Source organism: Arvicanthis niloticus, chromosome 24 (genome assembly GCF_011762505.2).
Source record: "Arvicanthis niloticus isolate mArvNil1 chromosome 24, mArvNil1.pat.X, whole genome shotgun sequence".
NCBI classification, from domain to species: Eukaryota; Metazoa; Chordata; class Mammalia; order Rodentia; family Muridae; genus Arvicanthis; species Arvicanthis niloticus.
Window position 1 is genome coordinate 25,257,075 of NC_133432.1, and position 19,843 is coordinate 25,276,917.

The window sequence follows — 19,843 nt, forward strand, 5'->3', positions numbered from 1 at the left end:
TTTTTGTTTTTTTTTCCCCTCTTCATTTGTGTTTCCTTATGCCATATCGAGAATCTTTGTTTCCAGCACAGGGATAGCTAAGTGGCTAAGAGTTGGGGTTTTTTTGGTTTTGTTTGTTTGTTTGTTTGTTTGTTTGTTTTTGCAGATGACCAGAGTTCAGTTCTCAGCACCCTTATCCGGTGGCTCGAAACTTCGTGTATTTCCAGCTTCAGAGGTTCCGATGCCCTCATCTGGCCTCCAAAGGCATCCACGCACATAACATAAACTTAAAACAAAAACTATACAATGAATACCTTGGGGGTGTAGCTTAGCCATAGAGCACCTGCCTAGAATTCCCCCTAGCAAGGGGCGGTGTTCTAATAGGGTGCATGTGTGAGGCTCTGGGTTTTGTCCCCAACACTCAAAAAACACATTGGGGGATAAGGCTTTCTTTTCCTTCTCCAGGCGCATACAGCCCTTAGACCTCTCTGTTACCCTCTTGTCACTGGCAGGGAGGGTGTCATTGCCAGGGTGTCTGCCACCAGCTGGAGGGCTTCTGAAGGGAAGGCAGCTAGACAAGCGAAGCAGTACCACCCTTGGCCTGAAGGTGGCAGCAGCTCCCAAGAGCAAAGATCCCTTGAGCTGCCCCTACTCCCCCATGTGTGAAATAGAAACCCCGCCCAGGGTGCTTGGTAATTCCCAGGGTTCCTTTGTAAAAATATCTGCTTGCCTGACCCTGCATATGTTTTCTGCCCACTCTATCGACACTTCTGGAATCGAGGGACATGACTCAGTGTGGGTGGTGGTGGCAGCAACACAGGCCTGTAATTCCAGCATTGGCGAGGTGGAGGCCAAAGAAAAAGGAATTCAAGGTCATCCTTGGTTACATACTGAGGTAAAGGCCATAGCAGGCATGGTGGCCAAGCGAAGGCAGAGGAAGGCAGATCTCTGAGTTTGAGGCCAGTCTGGTCTATGCAGTGAGTTCCAGAATAGCCAAGGCTACACAGAGAAACCCTGTCTTGAATACCAAAAAGGAGGGAAGGAAGGAAGGGAAGAAGGAAGAGGCCAGCCTAGGGTAAATGAGACACTGACTCTGCAGATGTGTTTTTCAGCCTGACCCTCATCTGAATTCCAGGGCACACTTGTCTGCTTGCTTTTCTATGGAGTTGTGATGGGGAGCTCAAATTTAAGAATAGGAACCGCAGTCCAGTTACCCTTTACCCTGTAGCATCCTACTCCGTCTCCCTCCTCTCCCCCTCCCTGTCTCTCCTGCCCTATGAGATAGGCACCCTAAGTGGCCTTGGTTGTTCTGGAACTCACTGTGTAAACAAAGCTGACCTTGAACTCATTCCTGCCCTTCTGCACTTGCCTTCCCAGAGTTGAGGTTAAAGGTGTGAGCCACGCAGCGTTTTATTTTGAAATTTAACTATATGGGCATTTTGCCTGATGACTATGGAGGCCGGAAGAGGCTGTCAGATCGCCTGAGCCACCCTTCCTTGTGGGAGCTGAGAACCAAACCTAGCTAATGCATTTTTTTTTTCAAGACAGGGTTTCTCTGTGTATTTATTTTTTGTTGTTTTATCTTTTTTATTTATTCACTTTGAGACAGGGTTTCTCAGCATAGCCCTGGCTGTCCTGGAACTCACTCTGTTGACTACTCTGGCCTTAAACTCAGAGATCCCCTTCTGAGTGCTGGGATTAAAGGTGTGTGCCACCACTGTTTGGCTTTATTGGTTTTTTTTTTTTTTTTTTTTTTTTTTTTTCATTTTGTGGATGTGTGTCCGTGCATGTAAGAGTGGGTGCTGATGGCAGCCAGAGGTGTTGGATCTCCTAGGGTTGCACTTACAGGTGCTTGTGGCCATCCATGTTGTCCTGGGGATTGAACTCAGTTCTTCTGCGAGGGCAGTAATCTCTGTTACCCACTGAGCCATTTCTCTAGGTCCTGGACCACTTTAAAATAATCTTTTTGAGATACGGTCTTACTATGCAGGCTGGTCCAGAACTCAAAATCCTGCCTCCGATATCCACTGTGCTATATATAGCCCTTTTTTTGTCTTTGGAAAAACAGTACCAAAGGTCTGGAGAGATGGCTTAGCAGGTAAAGGTGCTTGTCACTAAGCCTAGTGACCTGAGTTCAGTCTCCAGGGCCCACATGGAAGGATAGAACTAAGTCCTACAAATTGTCATCTGACCTCCACAAGCGCACTGTGGCACATGTATGTGCGCGCACATGCGCGTGCACACACTATAATAAAATATTTATTTATTTATTTATTTATTTATTTATTTATTTATTGAGACAGGGTTTCTCTGTGTAGCCCTGGCTGTACTTTGGAGCTTGCTTTGTAGGCTGGGCTGGCTTTGAACTCACAGAGATCTGCTTCTGTCTCCCAAGTGGTGGAGTGAAAAGGCATGTGCCACCACTGCCTAGCAAAGCTTTTTTTTTTTTTTTTTTTTTAAAAAAGGGCAATAACCAATATTCAAATACTGAATTCTGTTGGCCCCACCTTTGGTAGATATCTACAACACAGCTCTTTCTTTTCCCATGGTCGCGATTGTCTGTCACCTGCCTTCAGGACATATCTTATGGATATTCTTGTACATGCCCTCAACCCCCGTCAGCCGGATTTAACCTGAAACAATCCTGTTAAAACCTGTGGTGGATACTATGCATGCCTCTTCTGCTCCCGTGCCCACCAGCAACAGGCTAAAGACGCTTAAAGCTTCTTGAGCCCAGTTCCTCCCTGGACTCTGGCTTCATCTCTTCTGGCGTCTTCCTTACCCACAATGCTCCGGGCCCCCTCACCTCCCTGATTTCCCCACACACACGCTAGATATGCTTCCTAGTCATTGCCGTTGTACATACTGTTCCCTCAGCCCCGAGGGCTCTTCCGTGCATGGTTTACCCCTCCCTGAAATTTCCTCAAAAGCTGTCTTCTCAGCAGAGATCTCTAATTTCAAGTGGGAACGGGGCTGGGCATGGTATCCCGTGCCTTCAATCCCAGCACTGGGAGGCAGAGACGGGGGTGGGGGTGGGGGGGGTGTTCTCTACAAGTTCGGGACCAACCTGCTCTGCATAGTAAGTTCCAGGCCAGCCAAGGCTACATAGGAAAACCAGGAGGTCCCTGGGCTATATTCTGAGATTCACTTTGGGCTACATGAGTCAGTTATTTATTTATTTATTTATTTATTTATTTATTTAATGTTTTAGTTTTTTGAGACAATTTCTGTGTGTAGCACTGGCTGTCCTGGAACTTGCTCCATATGTAGACCAGACTGATCTCAAACTCAGTGATCCCTCTGTGTCTGCCCAAGGAGTACGAGATTAAAGGCGTGCCCCACCAAGGCCTCCTAGTTGAGACTCTGAGTTAAAGAATAGAAACATCAAAAGAAACTTGGGGCAGGGGGGCAGGTTTCGGCTCAGTCAGTGAAATGCTTGTTTTGAAGTGTGAGGATCAGTTTGATCATCAAAACTCACTTGAGAAAACTAGGCATGGTGGCAATGTCCTTGTAGCATAATGCTGGGGAGGTGGAGGCAGGAGGATCCTTGCCTAGACAGTATCACTTGCTTAGTTCCAGAGCAATGATGGACTCTATCTCAAAAGTGTGTATATGGTGGAGTGGGGTGGAGAGTGGGGGGTGCGGGTGGAGGTGGCTGGAGAATTGACTCAGCAGTTAAGAGCACTGTCTCCTCTTGCAGAAGACCAAGGTTCAACTCCCAGCAACCACATGGCCGCTCAGAGCTGTCTATTCTCTAGTTCTAGGGAATCTGATGGTCTTCTTTGGTCTCCTCGGGCACCAGGCATGCATGTGATGCCCAGATATACCTGCAGACAAAGTACCCATACAGATTTTTTTTTCTGAGATAGGATTTTTGTTGTGTACCAGAACTAGCTCTGTAGAACAGGCTGGCTTCCAACTCAGAGATCCACCTGCCTCTGTCTCCCAAGTGTTGAAATTTAAAGTGTACACCACCACATAAATTTTTTTTTAAAAGACAAAAGCAAGTTGACTAGAGGTAGAAATTATATAATAAAGGATGCTTAAAAAATGAACAAAAAACACCTGAAAAACAATAGCAGAGATTGATCTCAGGCGTTCACACAAACCACTCTATACACACACAGAGAAAGACAGAGAGAGAAAGAGAGAGGGAGAGAGAGAGAGAGAGAGAGATCAAATTAATTACAATACTCAAGCTAGGAATCATGCCTGGTGTCTGTAATTCCCATCCCTTGAGAAGCTGAGACAAGGTAAAGTTTGGGGCCAGTCTGAGTGGGCTACATAGCGAGTTCTAGGCCACCCTCAATTACATAAAGAGGGTTACATAACCCTCTTTAGAGGTTAGGAATGTAATTCCACAGTAGAGTTCCTTAGAATCTCCCAGTGAGGGGCTGGGGGCGTGGCTCAGTGGTAGAGCCTCTGCCTAGAATCCCCCAGTGAGGGGCTGGGGGCGTGGCTCAGTGGTAGAGCCCCTGCCTAGAATCCTCCAGTGAGGGACTGGGGACGTGGCTCAGTGGTAGAGCCCCTGCCTAGAATCCCCCAGTGAGGGGCTGGGGGTGTGGCTCAGTGGTAGAGCCTCTGCCTAGAATCCCCCAGTGAGGGGCTGGGGGCGTGGCTCAGTGGTAGAGCCCCTGCCTAGAATCCTCCAGTGAGGGACTGGGGACGTGGCTCAGTGGTAGAGCCCCTGCCTAGAATCCCCCAGTGAGGGACTGGGGACGTGGCTCAGTGGTAGAGCCCCTGCCTAGAATCCCCCAGGGAGGGGCTGTGGGCGTGGCTCAGTGGTAGAGCCCCTGCCTAGAATCCCCCAGTGAGGGACTGGGGACGTGGCTCAGTGGTAGAGCCCCTGCCTAGAATCCCCCAGGGAGGGGCTGTGGGCGTGGCTCAGTGGTAGAGCTCCTGCCTAGAATCCCCCAGGGAGGGGCTGGGGATGTGGCTCAGTGGTAGAGTTCTTGCCTAGGGTCATGGCACTATGGCTCTGCAGTAGAGCATTCAACAATCCAAAAAGAAAAAAGAAAAGAAAATGAAAAGAAAGGAAAGAAAAACAGTTTAGAGGGAAGTGCACACTTTCATTTCTTCATTCATTTTTCATGCTGATATTTAACATGTCTACATGAGTGATGTTGGCAAGATAGTGTGGCTGTCTTCGGGAAGCAGCTGTTTCTCATCTTCCTGAAATCTCACCCGACAGCCGGATACTGAGTTCTGAGGACATAGCTGTGACCCACTCCACTCCCTATATATAGGAAACCCACCAGATGGGGCTAGGCAGCTTCCCCTGTCAGACAAACATGGAGGACAGAGGAAGGAGATGTGCAAAGTGCAAAGTATTCTGTCACACTGTGTGGCACCTGTACTCCCAGTACCCAAGAGCCTGAGGCAGGAGGATTTTAAATTTGAAGCTAGCCTGGGCTACATAACATAATCTATTTCAGGCTAGCCTGAGCAATATGAGGTGCTGTCTCAAAATACAAAGGAGAAAAATGCTGGACTTGTAATTCAGTTGGTAGAATGCTAGCCTAGTGTGTGTGTGTGTGTGTGTGTGTGAGAGAGAGAGAGAGAGAGAGAGAGAGAGAGAGAGAGAGAGAGAGAGAGAGAGAGAGAGAGAGAGAGAGAGAATCCCTAGGTTTCCTCCACGGCTCTGCGTAAAATGGGAAAGGTGGCACGCATCTGTAATCCCAGCACTTGGGAGGCAGACTGCTGTAGACAGATGTTCTCTGAGCCAGGCTTCCACCATTTCAGACCATCCCGGGTGGGCCTGATGAGGGTTGGTCTTTCCTCAGAGAAGGCGGGAGCACAAAGGTTCATGGGACCCTCACTTAAGCCTCCAGGCACCCCTCCCAGCCAGTTGTATACAGTTCTGCCCTCCGTGTGGTGCATAGGGACGATGCTTCAGGGAGGAGATAGAGTGTAAATGTGGGGAAACCTAGGGGAAGGGGCTCCACCTATGCAACCATGGAGAAATCACTTGGGGGACATCTTAGTCAGGGTTTCCATTGCTGTGAAGAGATACCGTGACCACAGCAATTCTTATAAATTAAAACATCCAATTGAGCCTGGCTTACAGTTTCAGAGGCTCAGTCCATTGTCATCATGGTGGGAAGCATGGCAGCCTGCAGACAGACATGGTGCTGGAGAAGGAGCTGAGAGTCCTACATCTTGATCCACAGGCATAGTTTGAGCAAGGCCCACCTGCACAGTGACACACTTCCTCCAACAAGGCTACAGCTCCTAATAGAGCCACTTCCTGTGGATCAGTGGGAGTCATTCCTATTCAACCCACCTTGGGGCCGGGGTAGGTTGAGGGAACATTCATATACCTGTATGAACCCCTCACCAGTGCTCTGCAAGTAAGGCCAATGGACTCACTGGTAGCCCAGGGTAAAGTTTGGTTGCATTATACCTTGGTTTGTCTGGGAGACCTTGGAGTAGAGGAAGAAATCTTAACAATACAGAAGTAGGAAAATCAGAAATTCAAGGTCATCTTCCGCTACATAGCAAGTTTGAGGCCAACCTGAGATACAAAAGACCTTTTATTTAAACAGGCGAGTGCACACACACACACACACACACACACACACACGATAAGAGTAAAGGTACTTGCTGCCAAGACTGATGATGACCTGGGTTGATCCCCGGGACCCACACAGTGGAAGCAGAGAACTGACTCCAGCACGTTGTCCTGACCTCTCTGTGTAAGCTGTGGCATCATCATGCACACAAATAAATGATGTAACAAATATTAAAAATAAAACATAGCATCATACTGATGTCTAGACAACTGGAGAGGATACGGCTCTCTCCCGCGCCAGGACACATTTGTCTCCTGTCAGATTTTTCTAGGGACGGAGGGAAGGCTGAGCCAGTGTCCTGGCTTGCCTGTCAGCCGGCCATCTAACCTGCACTGAAGGTCTGGGAGAAGTGCCAGGCCCAGACGCACTGGGCAGCAGGTGGCTGGATCAGATCCAGAACCGTGCCTTCGTAACCCTAGTGTACAAGCAGGTATAGGTGTGCTTGGCTTGGGATCAAGAAAGCCTGAGACCATTTACACAAAAGAGGGTCTGGCAGATGAGGGGAGAGAGAGAGAGAGAGAGAGAGAGAGAGAGAGAGAGAGAATGAGAATGAGTGCTGAGTGCATGTGTTTGTACCATGTAACAAGATGCTGGCAGGAGCTAAAAGGTATGTGTCAACCGACCGGCACACTGTTAACAATACTGGGCCTGGGTCTGAGCAGCCTGTAGCTTCCACACAGGAAACAAGACATCAGGCCTGGCATTTGAACTCTGGGGTGGAGGCATGAAGGAGTGGGGGGGGGAGGCCTTTTTTTTAAACTATCTTAAACATTTTTAATTAATTAATTAATTAATTAATTGGGTGTAACGAGAAAGTCAGTCATCTTGAGTCCAACAGGTGAGCTGAAAAACGCTGGGGAAAGTAAGAAGGCAGTATCCCAGTCTGGAGACAGGAGGACGATCGGAGAGGTGGGAAGGCTTAGGATTGACCACTACGGAGAGGAATTTTATTTTATTTTATTTTTCTATTCACCTGTTCATGTGCCCCCTGCCTCTTTGTGCGGTTGCACATATGTGAGCCCTACAGCTCACTCATGTGGAGGTCAGAGGACAATTTACAGGAGTCAAGTCTCTTCTTCAGTCACGTGGGTCCCAGGTATCGCACTCCACGATGATTTGTTTGGTTTTTGTTGTTATTTTCAAGACAGGGTTTCTCTGTGTACCTTTGGCTGTCCTGGAACTCTCTCTGTAAGTCAGGCTGGACTTGAACTCAGAGATCTGCCTACTAGGATTAAAGACTTGCTCCATCACCGCCCCACTGAAACTCAGATCTTTAAGCTTAGAGGCAAGCATCTTTACCTGTTCAGCCATCTCAGGACAGGATGGAGAAGGGATTCTGACTTGTGGAAGAGAAGGGATGCTGGAGGTCCTGAGGCAATCAGTTCAAGAGTGCATGGAGGCTCATGCCTGCAAACCCTGTATTCCTGCGGTTGAGGTAGGAGCAGGAGTTCAAGGCTAGCTTGGGCTACACAGTGAGACTATCATGAAAACAAAGTGGGACGGATTCCACTCCAGCAAATCCACGGGACAGGAAGGACTCTGAGGGTCAGGATCCAGGGTCTAGATTATGAGTGGTGAGATGAAGGGGTGGGGGCTGGGGCAGAGGAGGGCCAGGGAATTGGAACCACATCGAGATAGAGAGCACTGGTTGATGTTTGGAGTAGGAATCAGGTCCTGAGGGCTGGGTTTGTCCCCCTTTGCGCTCCACGGGGGCGGAGCCCTGGGCGGGATCAATCCGGGCGTGGAAGGAAGATGGGAGTGGCCATCTGGGGTTGGGCTTGGGGGTCCCAGGGACTGGGGCGGGGCGCGGGCTGGCGCTGCGCAGCCGCGGGGCGGCATCCGCGCATGCGGGGCTTACTCAGTTGCAGCCGGCGCCTACTGCCACTCCCGGGAGCATGAAGGACCGAACCCAGGAGCTCCGCACGGTGAGTCCGATCCCCGCGCGCCGCTCACCCCGCGCCTTGTAATTCTCCACTTGGTTCCGGCATGCCACCGGGGCGCCCACAAGGGGACGGAGGGAGCCTTGCAAGCCTGGGGGACCCCCGAACCCCCATGGGACCACCCCTCGGATCTACTTCTGGTCACGGACTCGAGCCCTTCAGCACCGGGACTGCTGGCTAGAACCTGGGGTTTTGAGGAACTTTTGGGACGCTCCTGTTTGGGGGCGATTGGAGGGCTGTTATGGGGTTTCGGTGGCGGGATGCAAAATCGTGACCTGTTCTCCGCCCGCTTGTCACCGTCCTTGCACTGTCCCCTGGAGGCTGAGCCTCTCGTCTCCCTCCCACCCCCCTGCCCAGAGTTCCCTTTCCAGCCCCATCCTTGGGCGCGCTGCGGAAACGAGGCCGCTCGCTGGGTGGGGGTGGCCTCTGCGGGAGCTGTCTCTTGGGGCTCCCCATCACCTGTGGCTCCCATCACCTGTGGCTCCCGATCCACCCTGGTCGCTTTAGGGATCCCCGGCTTGCTCTGGATTAAAGGACTCAACCATATCTACCCTTGGTCCGCTGGGATTCTAGGCAACCCAAGCAGTCATTGCCTAGACCCTTCCCGGATTCCCAGGTCTGACTGCGACCTGAGTCTATTTTCCTACCTGTGTGACGGAGGCCTCTGGGGTGTGGCTCTTGGGGCGGGGTTTCGAGGTGAGTAGAAGGCAGTAGAGAGGTTCCATCTAAGAGCCCACGATCCTTCAATCATGAGACCCCAGTCGCCTACTTTTAACACACAGGGGAGTGTCCTTCCTCTGGCCTCAGACCATAGAGGGGCAGAAATTAAGCTCTCCCGTGGGAGGGTTGAATAAGGGCTCTTTCTCGGGTTGTCTTGTGTGATTCCTCAGCAAACCCCACCCGTGGATTTCTGGGTGCCCACCCCCAAGCTGGGTGGCTTCCTAGATCTCTCCTTTTGTGCTCTACTTAAAGCCCTTCATAGAAAGTTTTGTTTGGGGGGGGGGGCTTTGACCTAATGGCTGTAATTTCTGCCTAGCTTCCCCATTTGTGGCTGGATCTGCCTCCCATAATACCAGCCATATCTGTGCCCTCCAGTCTAGTCCTCATCCTGTTCCCGACCTGCAACCGACCTCCTCATGCCTTCAGACCTGTATCATTCTTGGCTGGGTGCCCAGTGCCTCATCTATTTCAAAGGAGATAGGCAGCCTTTCATGTCATATATAGTGTTTAAAACACTTCCCCCCACCCGCCCCTTGTCGCTGCCCTCAAGTTTCCGGTGTTTTTATTTTATTTTATTTTATTTTTTAAGCTTTCTCTATAGTCCAGTCTGGCTTGGCTTGGAACTATGTAGCCCCATTGGGTCTTAAACTCAAAGCAATCCTCCTGCCTCGACTTCATGAGCATGCACCATTGTGTCAGACTGGTGTCACATTGAATCAGAAAGCATGTCCAGGTGACAGATGGCAGTGCATGTGGTCATGTCTGTGTTGGGGCACCCGGTGTGACCATTGTGAGTAGATGAGGGACCCGAGTGCCCATGAACACAGGCCTTCCTGTATGGTAGCAGCTTTTTGATTATCAGCCGTCAGCCTCTCTGGTAAACCTGAAGCTGAGGCCCAGCAAACATGGCCCGCTTGTCTGTTGGAGGGGCGGTTGATCAGGGTCACACAGCTTGGGTCGTAAAAAGCTTGAACCTAGAGCTATGCTCCCAACACTGTCCTGGGTAGCCCTACATATCGATGACAAACTTGACTTCAATCAAACTAACACTACATGTGTTCTACCTAACCCAGGCATCAAATCCACTGCAGACAGACCTCTCGGCTAGCTGGCCTTGTCCGGTGGTGGGATGTGGGAGTGGGGTCCTAGCTATTCCAAGCATGGCTGGGGTGAAGTAGTCTTGGGGGCCACTGCCATTCTTAGACATCCTGTGTTCTCCTGTCCTGGAGTTCCAGTTTGTGAGATGCAAAGAGGACACTTGGAACTAGAAAGGTAGCTGAGCCTGTAGACAAGTGTCTAGCATAAACGCGGTGTGTGTGTGGGGGGCACCTGTCAATCATGTCAGCACTCCCCAGAGTCAGAAGGACCCTGGGTTCACCATCATTCTTAGGCCCTCGGGGATTTTGATGCTATGTAGCGTGGGATCCATGAGAAATGAAACGGGAAAACTCAGCACCCAGCTTGTTGGGGCTTGAGAAGAGGTCCTCCGACTTCCGACTGCGACTGGACTTTTCAGGAACCCCTGAAACCCAGGAGTCAGGTTTTTCAAAGCACAGAGTCACCAGGGATGGAGACGCCCGGTGCTGATGCTGCTGCATCTGTGTGCCTGCCTCAGCCTTCCTTCCCGTTTCCTCCTCTGCCTCCTCCTCCTCCTCTTTCTCCCCCACCCAGCACCACCACATTTGGAAGGAAGGAGAAGAAGGGAGCTTATTTATAAAAGTCACACTTGGGGAAAGAGCTGGCGTGCTTCCTCGCTGCTGTGCTGTAGGCTGGGCCGGCCCTCTAGCCATCTTCAGGCCCGCCTCTCCCAGAGCTGCAGATTGTACATTGAAATCGACCCTGAAGGGCCCCCTGCCCCTAGCCTTGTACATAGGCTCACAGAAGCTTAACCCCTCAGAGGCCAAGACTGGTCCAGGATCACACAGCTGGGGAGAGAGTTGTGGAGTGAGGTATTCCCCTAACATGGGTGGTAAAGAGACCTCATCCCCCTCCTTCCCTTCATCTGTGAGAGAAGGGCTGATCTCCAACTTGTTGTGTCACCAAGGGTGGATGGCCTTGAATTCATGATCTTGTGGCCTCCACCTCCCAAACACTAGGGTGGCGGGCATGTAGGTACCCACACAGTGATTCACTTTTTCTTTCTTTTTTTTAATTTTTCTTTTCTTCATTTTTTCTTTTTCTTTACGCAGATTTACTAAGTATCCAGGCTGGCCTGGAAATCATTATGTAGCCAAGGGTAGCCTCAAACTACAGTCATGTCTTCTGCTTCTGTGTCCCAGTGTTGGGATTTCGGGCATGTGGTGCACGCCTTCAGTCCTAGTGCTCTCGAGGCAGAGGCAGGTAGATCTCTATGAGGTCGAGACCTGATCAACAGAGTGAGTTCCAGGATAGCCAGACCTACACAGAGAAACCCTGTCTCTTTTATCTCCCTGGGCACCAGGCACACATGTGGCACATATATGTGAACAAAACACACACATAAACTTTAAAAAATCTTTTAAAAATGTTAAAAATATAAGACCTGGGGATGTAGCTTATGCCTAGAATCCCCCAGTGAGGGGCTGGGGGTGTGGCTCAGTGGTGGAGCCCCTGCCTAGAATCCCCCAGGGAGGGGCTGGGGGCGTGGCTCAGTGGTGGAGCCCCTGCCTAGAATCCCCCAGGGAGGGGCTGGGGGCGTGGCTCAGTGGTAGAGTGCTTGTCTAGGATGTACGAGGCCCTGGACTCAACCCTAGTATCCAAAATCAATAAGTAAATAAATAAAGGGGGGGGGGCAGATATCAGGACCCCTGACACCTGGTACCCACGTTCCATGAGACATAGGATGGACAGAACTTTCTGGAAGAGGAAGCCCAGAGTCTCCTGCTCCTTTAGGTACCATCTCTGTCTTATGTTCAGTCGTGCTTAATCAGTCTTCTCTCGCTTGTAAGATGGAGACCACACTAGCTATAGTGGTGTAGGCCTGTAATCCTGGAACTTAGTTGATGGAGACAAAAGGACCGGGAGTTCAAGGCCATCCTTGGTTCCTTAAAGCCAACCTGGGCTACATGGTACCATGTCAAGAAAGAAAGAGGAGGTGTGGAGAGAAAGAGAGGAAGGAAGGAAGGCAGGCAGAGATTAAAATGGAGCTGCTGTTACTCAGAGGTGACAGTAGATTTCCTTCCTTCCAGCTCCCTGAGAGAGGGTCCAGAATCCACTCTCCTTGAGCATGTGTGTATCTGGAATGGCTTATAGGACCACCTAGTCCAGTGGTTCTCAACGCCAAGACTCTGTAATACAACCCCACGGGTCGCAGTGGTCCCCAACCAGAACATTATTTTCATTGCTATTTCATAACTGTCATTTTGCTACTGTTATGAGTCATAATATAATGACAGTTCTGACTTGTGACCCCTGTGAAAGGGTCATCCAACACTCCAGGGTCATGGCCCACAGGTTGAGAACCACTGGTCTTGTCAAACCACTGGTTTTTACATGAACATAAGGTTGAAAGAGGACCAGGGGCCGGGCGGTGGTGGCACACTTGGGAGGCAGAGGCAGGCGGATTTCTGAGTTCGAGGCCAGCCTGGTCTACAGAGTGAGTTCCAGGACAGCCAGGACTACACAGAGAAACCCTGTCTCGAAAAACCAAAAGAAAAAAAAAAGAAAGAAAGAAAGAAAGAGAGAGAGAGAAAGAGAGAGGACCAGGGGTTTATTTAAGGGTGCACATCCCAGCACACCAGCACACTCCCTTTCTGGGGTCTGTGGAGGCCACTGTGCTTGGGGGCAGGGATCTTAAGTTGGAAGTGGAGTTGCAGAAATCACCCAGTCCCAGAGATGGAGACAGGATGCTAGGCTGGACTTAGGAGCTTGCTTTTCTGGGGACCCAGCCTGCCTCTCTCTGTATAACCCTGTCTGGAGCTTGGGCCTCTCTACACTAGCGATCCTGACTTTGATTAGTCACTAAAAAGAGAAAGGGGAAAAGAAAATAACCCTGTAGGTAGACAGCAGGGCTGGCTGGGCTCAACAGATGAATCAACCCTGCTGGCTGGCTTGCTGCCATCCCCCAGCCTCTGCGCCTCCCAGAGCAATCACACTGGCTTCCTGGAGAAAAAGTGTCCTAGAATACAGGAGTCTCTGCCAGGAAGACCATGTAGACTGTCCTCAACGCTGCTAGGGACAGCTTCTGGCTTCTTGTCCTCAGTCCGGGAAAAGGCACTTATTCTGAGCCCTGCAAATTCCTGGAGCTCATGAGGTCAGGGGCTCAGAGGCAACTCAGGGGGGTTGTTCTCTCCTTCCACCTCTGTAGGGGTCCCAGGGATCAAACTCGGGTTTCCAGGCTTGTGTGGAAAGGGTTTTCCCCCCTGCTGAACCATCCCACTGGCCAAGGCCGGCCTCTTAACTGGAGGTGCAGGCTGTTCTTATTTGTACGTTTATTTATTTTGTATTTGGAAGGGGCACACATGAACCACAGTGCAGCCATGGGAGTCAGAGGACGCCTTACAGGACTCAATTCTTCTTATCCACTATGTGGGTAAAACTTAGGTCATTGTGTTTTGTGGCAAACCACTGAGCTATTTCACTTGCCCAAAGGAGGATGTGTGGGTTTTTTTTTTTTTTTTTTTTTTTTTTCATTGATGGCTTAGTTGTTGTTTTTGAGCAAGACTTTGCTGTAGCCTAGGCTATCCTTAAACATATATTGATCTCTCTTCGTTCTGGGATTAGTTACCATGACCTCAGTGGAGAGTGTCATGTTTGTTTGCAGTGTTGGAGATCAGTCTCAGGGCATTATATATTCTAGGCAGGTCCTCTGTCACTGAGCCACGCCTCCAGCCCCTCCCTGGGGGATTCTAGGCAGGGGCTCTACCACTGATCCATGCCCCCAGCCCCTCACTAGAGGATTTTTAGATTATGTGGGTATATGCAGGTGCCCCAGGATTCCAGAAGAGTGTGTTGGATCCCCTGGAGGTGGAGTTACAGGCCCTTGTGTAACTGCCTAATGTGGAGAACTGAACTCAGTCAGCCTCCACCTCCAGTTAAGAGACCGTCCTTGGGCGGTGGGGTCGCAGTGGAGTGGCTTAACGGAGCAATGTTGACTTCTTAACTGCTGAGCCATCTATCTCTCCAGCCACCTGGGAAAAAAAGACTTTTAACTCTTCTCCTAAAGGGTTCTGGATATGAATCAGGGTCACAACAAAAACAAACAAACAAACAAAAAACCAACCAGGGGATAAGCAACAAAACCTGCCATGAAGAATCAAAATGTTAGGGTATGTGAAAGGGAGGGAGAGCCTGGCCTTTGTATCATGCAGCTGGCACATTTGAGAGGTGGAGGCAAGAGGAGTTCTATGCATTCAAGGCTAGCCTGGGCTACATAGCATGATCCTTTCTCATAGAACAAGGAAGAAAGGAAGGAAGGAGGAAGGAAGGAGGAAGGAAGGAAGGAAAGAAAGAAGGAAAGAAAGAAAGAAGGAAGAAAGGAGGTGAAGATGTTCCTATGTTTTTGGTTTAGAGTTCCTGAGCACTGGAGATTTTCAAGTTTGTGGAGAGAGCTCTGGAGAAGGACACAGGCAGATGGACAGCAAGGGAACTGTATGATTTCTGTCCATCAGATGTTTGGGCCTTGGTCTGCACATACCTCATGAGTCCAGCTGCTACTCCATGGCAACACTCACTAAGTCCTTCCTGTTATCCCACCGCTCTCCATAGCTTCCACTACCACCCACCTGGATCCTTAATCACCGAGCAAACAGCTGGGTGCTCACTGGGGCTTGTCTGTCTGTGATAAGGTCTCGTGTAGCCCAGGCTGGCCTTGAACTTGCTATGTAGCAGAGGATGACCTTGAACTCCTGATCCTCCTGCATCTGCCACCCCCAAGTGCTAAGGTCACGGACATGCGTCACCGTTTGTTGGGTCAAACCCAGGGCTCCATTCCTGGTAGGCAAACAGTCTGCCAACTGTGCCACCTCCCTGCCGCATGGGTAACCGCTGTGTGTTCATGTACCGTGTCCATCCTGGTCAAGACACTGGGAAGGAGGCATGGCCAGGACAGCCAGCTGAGCCAGGCTGATTTTGTTTTGTCTGGGAGGAACATCACGGCCTATATCTGTAATTGTACTGCTAGGGAAACAGAGGCAGAAGACGGGAGTTGGAGGCCAGCCCTGTGGATAGAGACCCTGACTCAAGAAAGCCCAGAGTGAGAGAGGACCAAATGAAGGAAACGGGAGATCCTTCCTGTGTCCTTACTCTAACTTTAAGTCCCAGCAGGGGAAGGTTTGCGGGGTTCCATGGAAGAAAGAATTAGGTGATTGTAATATTTATTTATTTATTTAGGTTTTTTTTTTTTTTTTTTTTTGAGACAGGGTTTCTCTGTGTAGCCCAGGCTGTCCTGGAACTCACTCTGTAGACCAGGCTGGCCTCGAACTCAGAAATCCGCCTGCCTCTGACTCCCAAGTGCTGTGATTAAAGGCGTGTGCCATCACAGCCCTGCAGTGTGATTGTAATTTTTAAACATTGTTTCAATTTTCTCTCTTCTGTATGCAGCCCCCCTCCCGCGTGTGTGTGTGTGTGTGTGTGTGTGTGTGTGTGTGTGTGTGTGTGTGTGTGTGTTTGTGGGGTTGTGTGCTTGCTATGACTTGTGTGTTGAGGTCAGAGAACAACTTCATATCATTGGCTCTGTTTGTCCACCTTCTGTGGGTTCCAGGGATCCAACATGGGTCATCAGATCTTGCAGCAAGTGCGTTCACCTGCTCAGCCCCCTCACTAGATCCCGTCCTTTTTTTAAGCCAGGGTCTCTCTTACTTCTTCAGCTTTGACTGCTTATGTCTGTTTGTATGTTTCCAGTGAGTTCTTCTGGCCCCGCCTCCATTTCCCCACCCCCCATCCCCGTAGGCACGCTGAGATCTCAAATATTAGCCACTGCATCCAGAGGTGTTTTTTTATGTGGATTCTAGGAATTGAGGCCAGGTCATTGAACTCAGGTCATCGGGGATGCAAGGCAAGCTCTTTGACCCGCCGTTCTATCTTGCCAGCCCTGCATTGATTATGTGATCTCTGGCTGTATTCATAGAGTTAGATCATCCATCTTGGTCAGCTTTTTTTTTTTTTTTTTTTTTTAAGATTTATTTATTTTATGCATAGGAGTACACCGTCGCTTTCTTCAGACACACCAGAAGAGGGCATTAGATCCCATTACAGATGGTTGTGAGCCAGCATGTGGCTGCTGGGACTTGAACTCAAGACCTCTGGAAGAGCAGTCAGTGCTCTTAACTGCTGAGCCATCTCTCCAGCCCTCCCTCCCCATCAGCTTTTGTTCATTTGTTTGCTTGTTTAGTTGTTTTTGTTTTTTTGGTTTTTGTTTTTGAGATGGGGTTTCTCTGTGTAGTCCTGGCTGTCCTAGAACTCACTCTGTAGACCTCAAACTCAGAGAACCATCTGCCTCCAACTCCCGAGTGCTGAGATTACAGGCAGATGCCACCACCGGTCCCTGGCTTGGTCATCATTTTTGACTCTACTCAGACTACAGTGGATTCTGTTTGTCTACTGTGCTACAGAGGACAGAGGCGGGACAGAACAAGTCTTGGGCCTCTGTAGAAGAAAAGGAAGGCACACTCCAGTAGAAGAAAAAGGCAGGGAGAACACTGGCAAGACTGTTAGATCTCTGATACGGCCACTCTAGGGAGAAGGCATGAATGGGTTCTTTAGAGCAGAGAGCCAAACCACAGGGAGGAAAAGAGACTGCCAAACAGTGTTGCCTTCCAGACATGCGCAGAACTGTCTAGGTAAGGTGGTGTTGGAGCACTCTGTCATAGGAGAAATGCAGGCAGAGGCAGAGGGGACTGTCTTCTCAGGTCCCGGAGGGGATAAAAGTATGGCTGTGTCTCCCATCAGGACATGAATAGTGTATGGGACACCAGAGGAAAGAGGGAGGCTTCCCTGAGAGAGGCAGCATCTGAGGATGAGGGAACGGAAGTACGGGGTAAACGGAGAGTAGATTGCAGGGGCAGGAACATTCTCATAGGGATTCCGTAGACGCTGGAATGAGGAGAGAAGGAAACAGAAAAGTACCAGTGAGAGGCCCTGAAGGAGCAGGGTAGTGATGGCTGACTTTGATTTATTTTTATGTTTTTGGTTTTTCATGGCAGGGTTTCTCTGTTGTAGTCCTGGCTGTCTTGGAAGTTGCTCTGTAGACCAACTCATAGAGGTCCATCTCCCTCCCAAATGCTGGGATTAAGGCACAGGCCACCACTGACCAGCTGATGGCTAGCTTTACTTGTCTACCTGACACAGCCTGGGAAGAGACTCACTCTTCAGATTGTCTGTATTGGCTTGGCCCGTGGGCAGGTCTGTGTGGGGCTTTGTTACGGTTATGTGAAAAAAATCTAGCCCACTATGGGTGGCACCATTCCTTAGGTCCTGAACTGAATAAGGGTGGATGGTTGTGAGCCACCACGTGGGTACTAAGAACCGAACTCAGGTCCTCTGCAAGAGCTACAAGTGCTTTTAACCACCGAGCCATCTATCTAGTCCTGCTCTTTGCTCTTTACTGGATGTGATGTGATTGGCTCTCTCTAGCTCCTGCCACTCTGACTTTTGTAACCTGGAATTGTGAACTAAGATAAACCCTTCCTCCGCTGAGGTGCCTGTTCTCTGTACATTCATCACTGTAGCTTGAGAGGAAATAAAGACAGTGGAAGAAGGACTTGGGAAAGACGATTCCTTAGGGTACTTGAGGGCCATGATGGGGGTTTTACCACAATGGGGAGGTCTGACCCACACTTGCTCATTGGCTTTGGGGCCACTCTGAATGACACCTTCAGAGTCTCCCCTGAATGGTTCCTTACCAACTTTGTCCTCATGGATGAGGTCTGGCCATTTCCCTGCCAGTCTCCTATATAGTCCAGCCCTCAGGATGTGGTGGGAATAGCTGGACAGATTCTAAAGAGGTCAAGAGTCTGTGTGAGGGAGGGCAACCTGAGGTACAGAGAGATAGCAGCCCGGTTCCTGTGGTCCCAAGGGTGGAGAGGAGGGCTCAGCAAGGGTTCTGAGGTTCTGAGGTGTTAGGGATAGAACCCAGGGCTTCATGCATCCTAGACCTACCAACTGAGCTTCCTTTAGTGCGATTTTTTAATTATTTTTTAAAAAATTTTAGTATATATTTATATCTTTGAGCAGTTATATACACTTGAGAGAAATGCCCGCAGAGTCCAGCAGAGGGCGCCAGATCCCCTGGGTCTGGAGTTACAATGGTTCTGAGCTGCCTGTCGCGGGCGCTGGGAACCAAAACTCTGATCCTTTATAAAAAGCAATGTGAGCTCTTAACTGATGAGTCATCTCTCTGGTGCCATTTTAGTCTTTTGACACAGCATCTCATATAGCCCAAGCTAGCCCTGAACTCCTCAAATAGCTAAAGATGATAGCCTTGACTCTACAGCCTCTGGAGTATTGTTGGGATTACGGGCAGGTGCTAGCCTGCCCAGCTTTGGACATTCCCAGATGAGGGAACTGGAAACTGGTATGGTGGTAAATGACTATAATTCTAAGGACCCAGGAAATGGATGCAGAAGGATCAGGAGTTCAAGGCCATCCTCAGTTTCACATTGAATCGGTGGCTATCTTGAGCTAAATGAGACCCTGTCTCAAAAATAAAAATAAAGGAGCAGGGAAGACGGCCCAGTGAGTAAAGGGGCTTGCTGCTAAACTCAGTGACCTGAGTCCAGTCCCCAGGACCCACATGGTGGAAGGAGAGAACCAACTCTTACAATCCAATGTCTGGCCTACAGGTCAGGAGTATACCTACCTATGCACAGTATATTCATGCCTTCCTGTATACACCACAATTATATGTAATTTTTTAATTAAAAATGTTAAATAAATAAGAAAAAAACAAAGGTGATAGAATGTTCTCCTTCCGCCTCTCCTGGTACCCCCCATCCTTTTCTGGGTCCCCAAAGCTGGCAGGAGGCTGAGTGACAGGAGCCCCAATTCCAGTGCTCAGGACCCAGCTAGCAGCCTGGTGTTCGGGAACAGAGCTCTTGCAGGCTGTGGCATGCCTCAGTTTCTCTACAGAGTGCCCTATGTGACTCAACTGGGGTCCAAGAATGGCCCCTAAATGTGACAGTGGCTCCCTGTCTGTAGGATCGGGGAGGGGTGGCCACCTGGTGGAGTCCACAGGCACTCCAGGGAGAAGGAGCAGAGTGGGGGTTTATTTTAGCTTCCCCGGGGGAGGAGGTGTGATCTGGAGATGGGAGGGGCCCCTCCAAGCTGCCTCCAGAGAACCTTCTAGCCGCTGCCGCCGCTCCTTCTTGTATTCAGCCGGTCCTGCTTTGACCACATAATGGGGCCCAAGAAGACGCCTGTGTCTTGCTCCATGTCCTTTACCCCACAGTCAGTTATAACTATCCCCACGTCACAGAAGAGCATCAGTCTTGGAGCGTGGTACGTGCCTGAGACAGGCTTTCTCAGCCTCTCGACCTGAGTCATGTTGAGAGAGCAAGCAGTACCCTCTGTAGTGAGCACGGAGGCATGGCTGAGCCCTGGGCTCCTGTCCTGTAGGTGATAGTTCTTGCCCTAGGGTCACGCTGGTGTACCTTGGCTGTGGGAAGGACATTGGACTGGCCGGCTTATGACCCTGGCTGACTCCAGGTATGTTGGATA

The 19,843-nt window shown here is 50.0% G+C and overlaps 1 protein-coding gene across 3 annotated transcripts in view; it reads left to right on the forward strand.

The window, feature by feature from the left end:
• The first annotated feature begins 8,364 nt into the window (after positions 1 to 8,364).
• Stx1a (syntaxin 1A) overlaps positions 8,365 to 19,843 on the forward strand; it is a 26,892-nt gene continuing 15,413 nt past the window's right edge. For all 3 annotated transcript variants that reach the window (XR_013107087.1, XR_013107088.1, XM_076923149.1), the window contains exon 1: positions 8,365 to 8,476. Coding sequence is in view for 1 of the 3 variants with exons in the window: in XM_076923149.1 (XP_076779264.1) it covers positions 8,447 to 8,476 (30 nt within the window). In the remaining 2 variants the exon portion in view is untranslated. The remainder of the gene's footprint in view (positions 8,477 to 19,843) is intronic.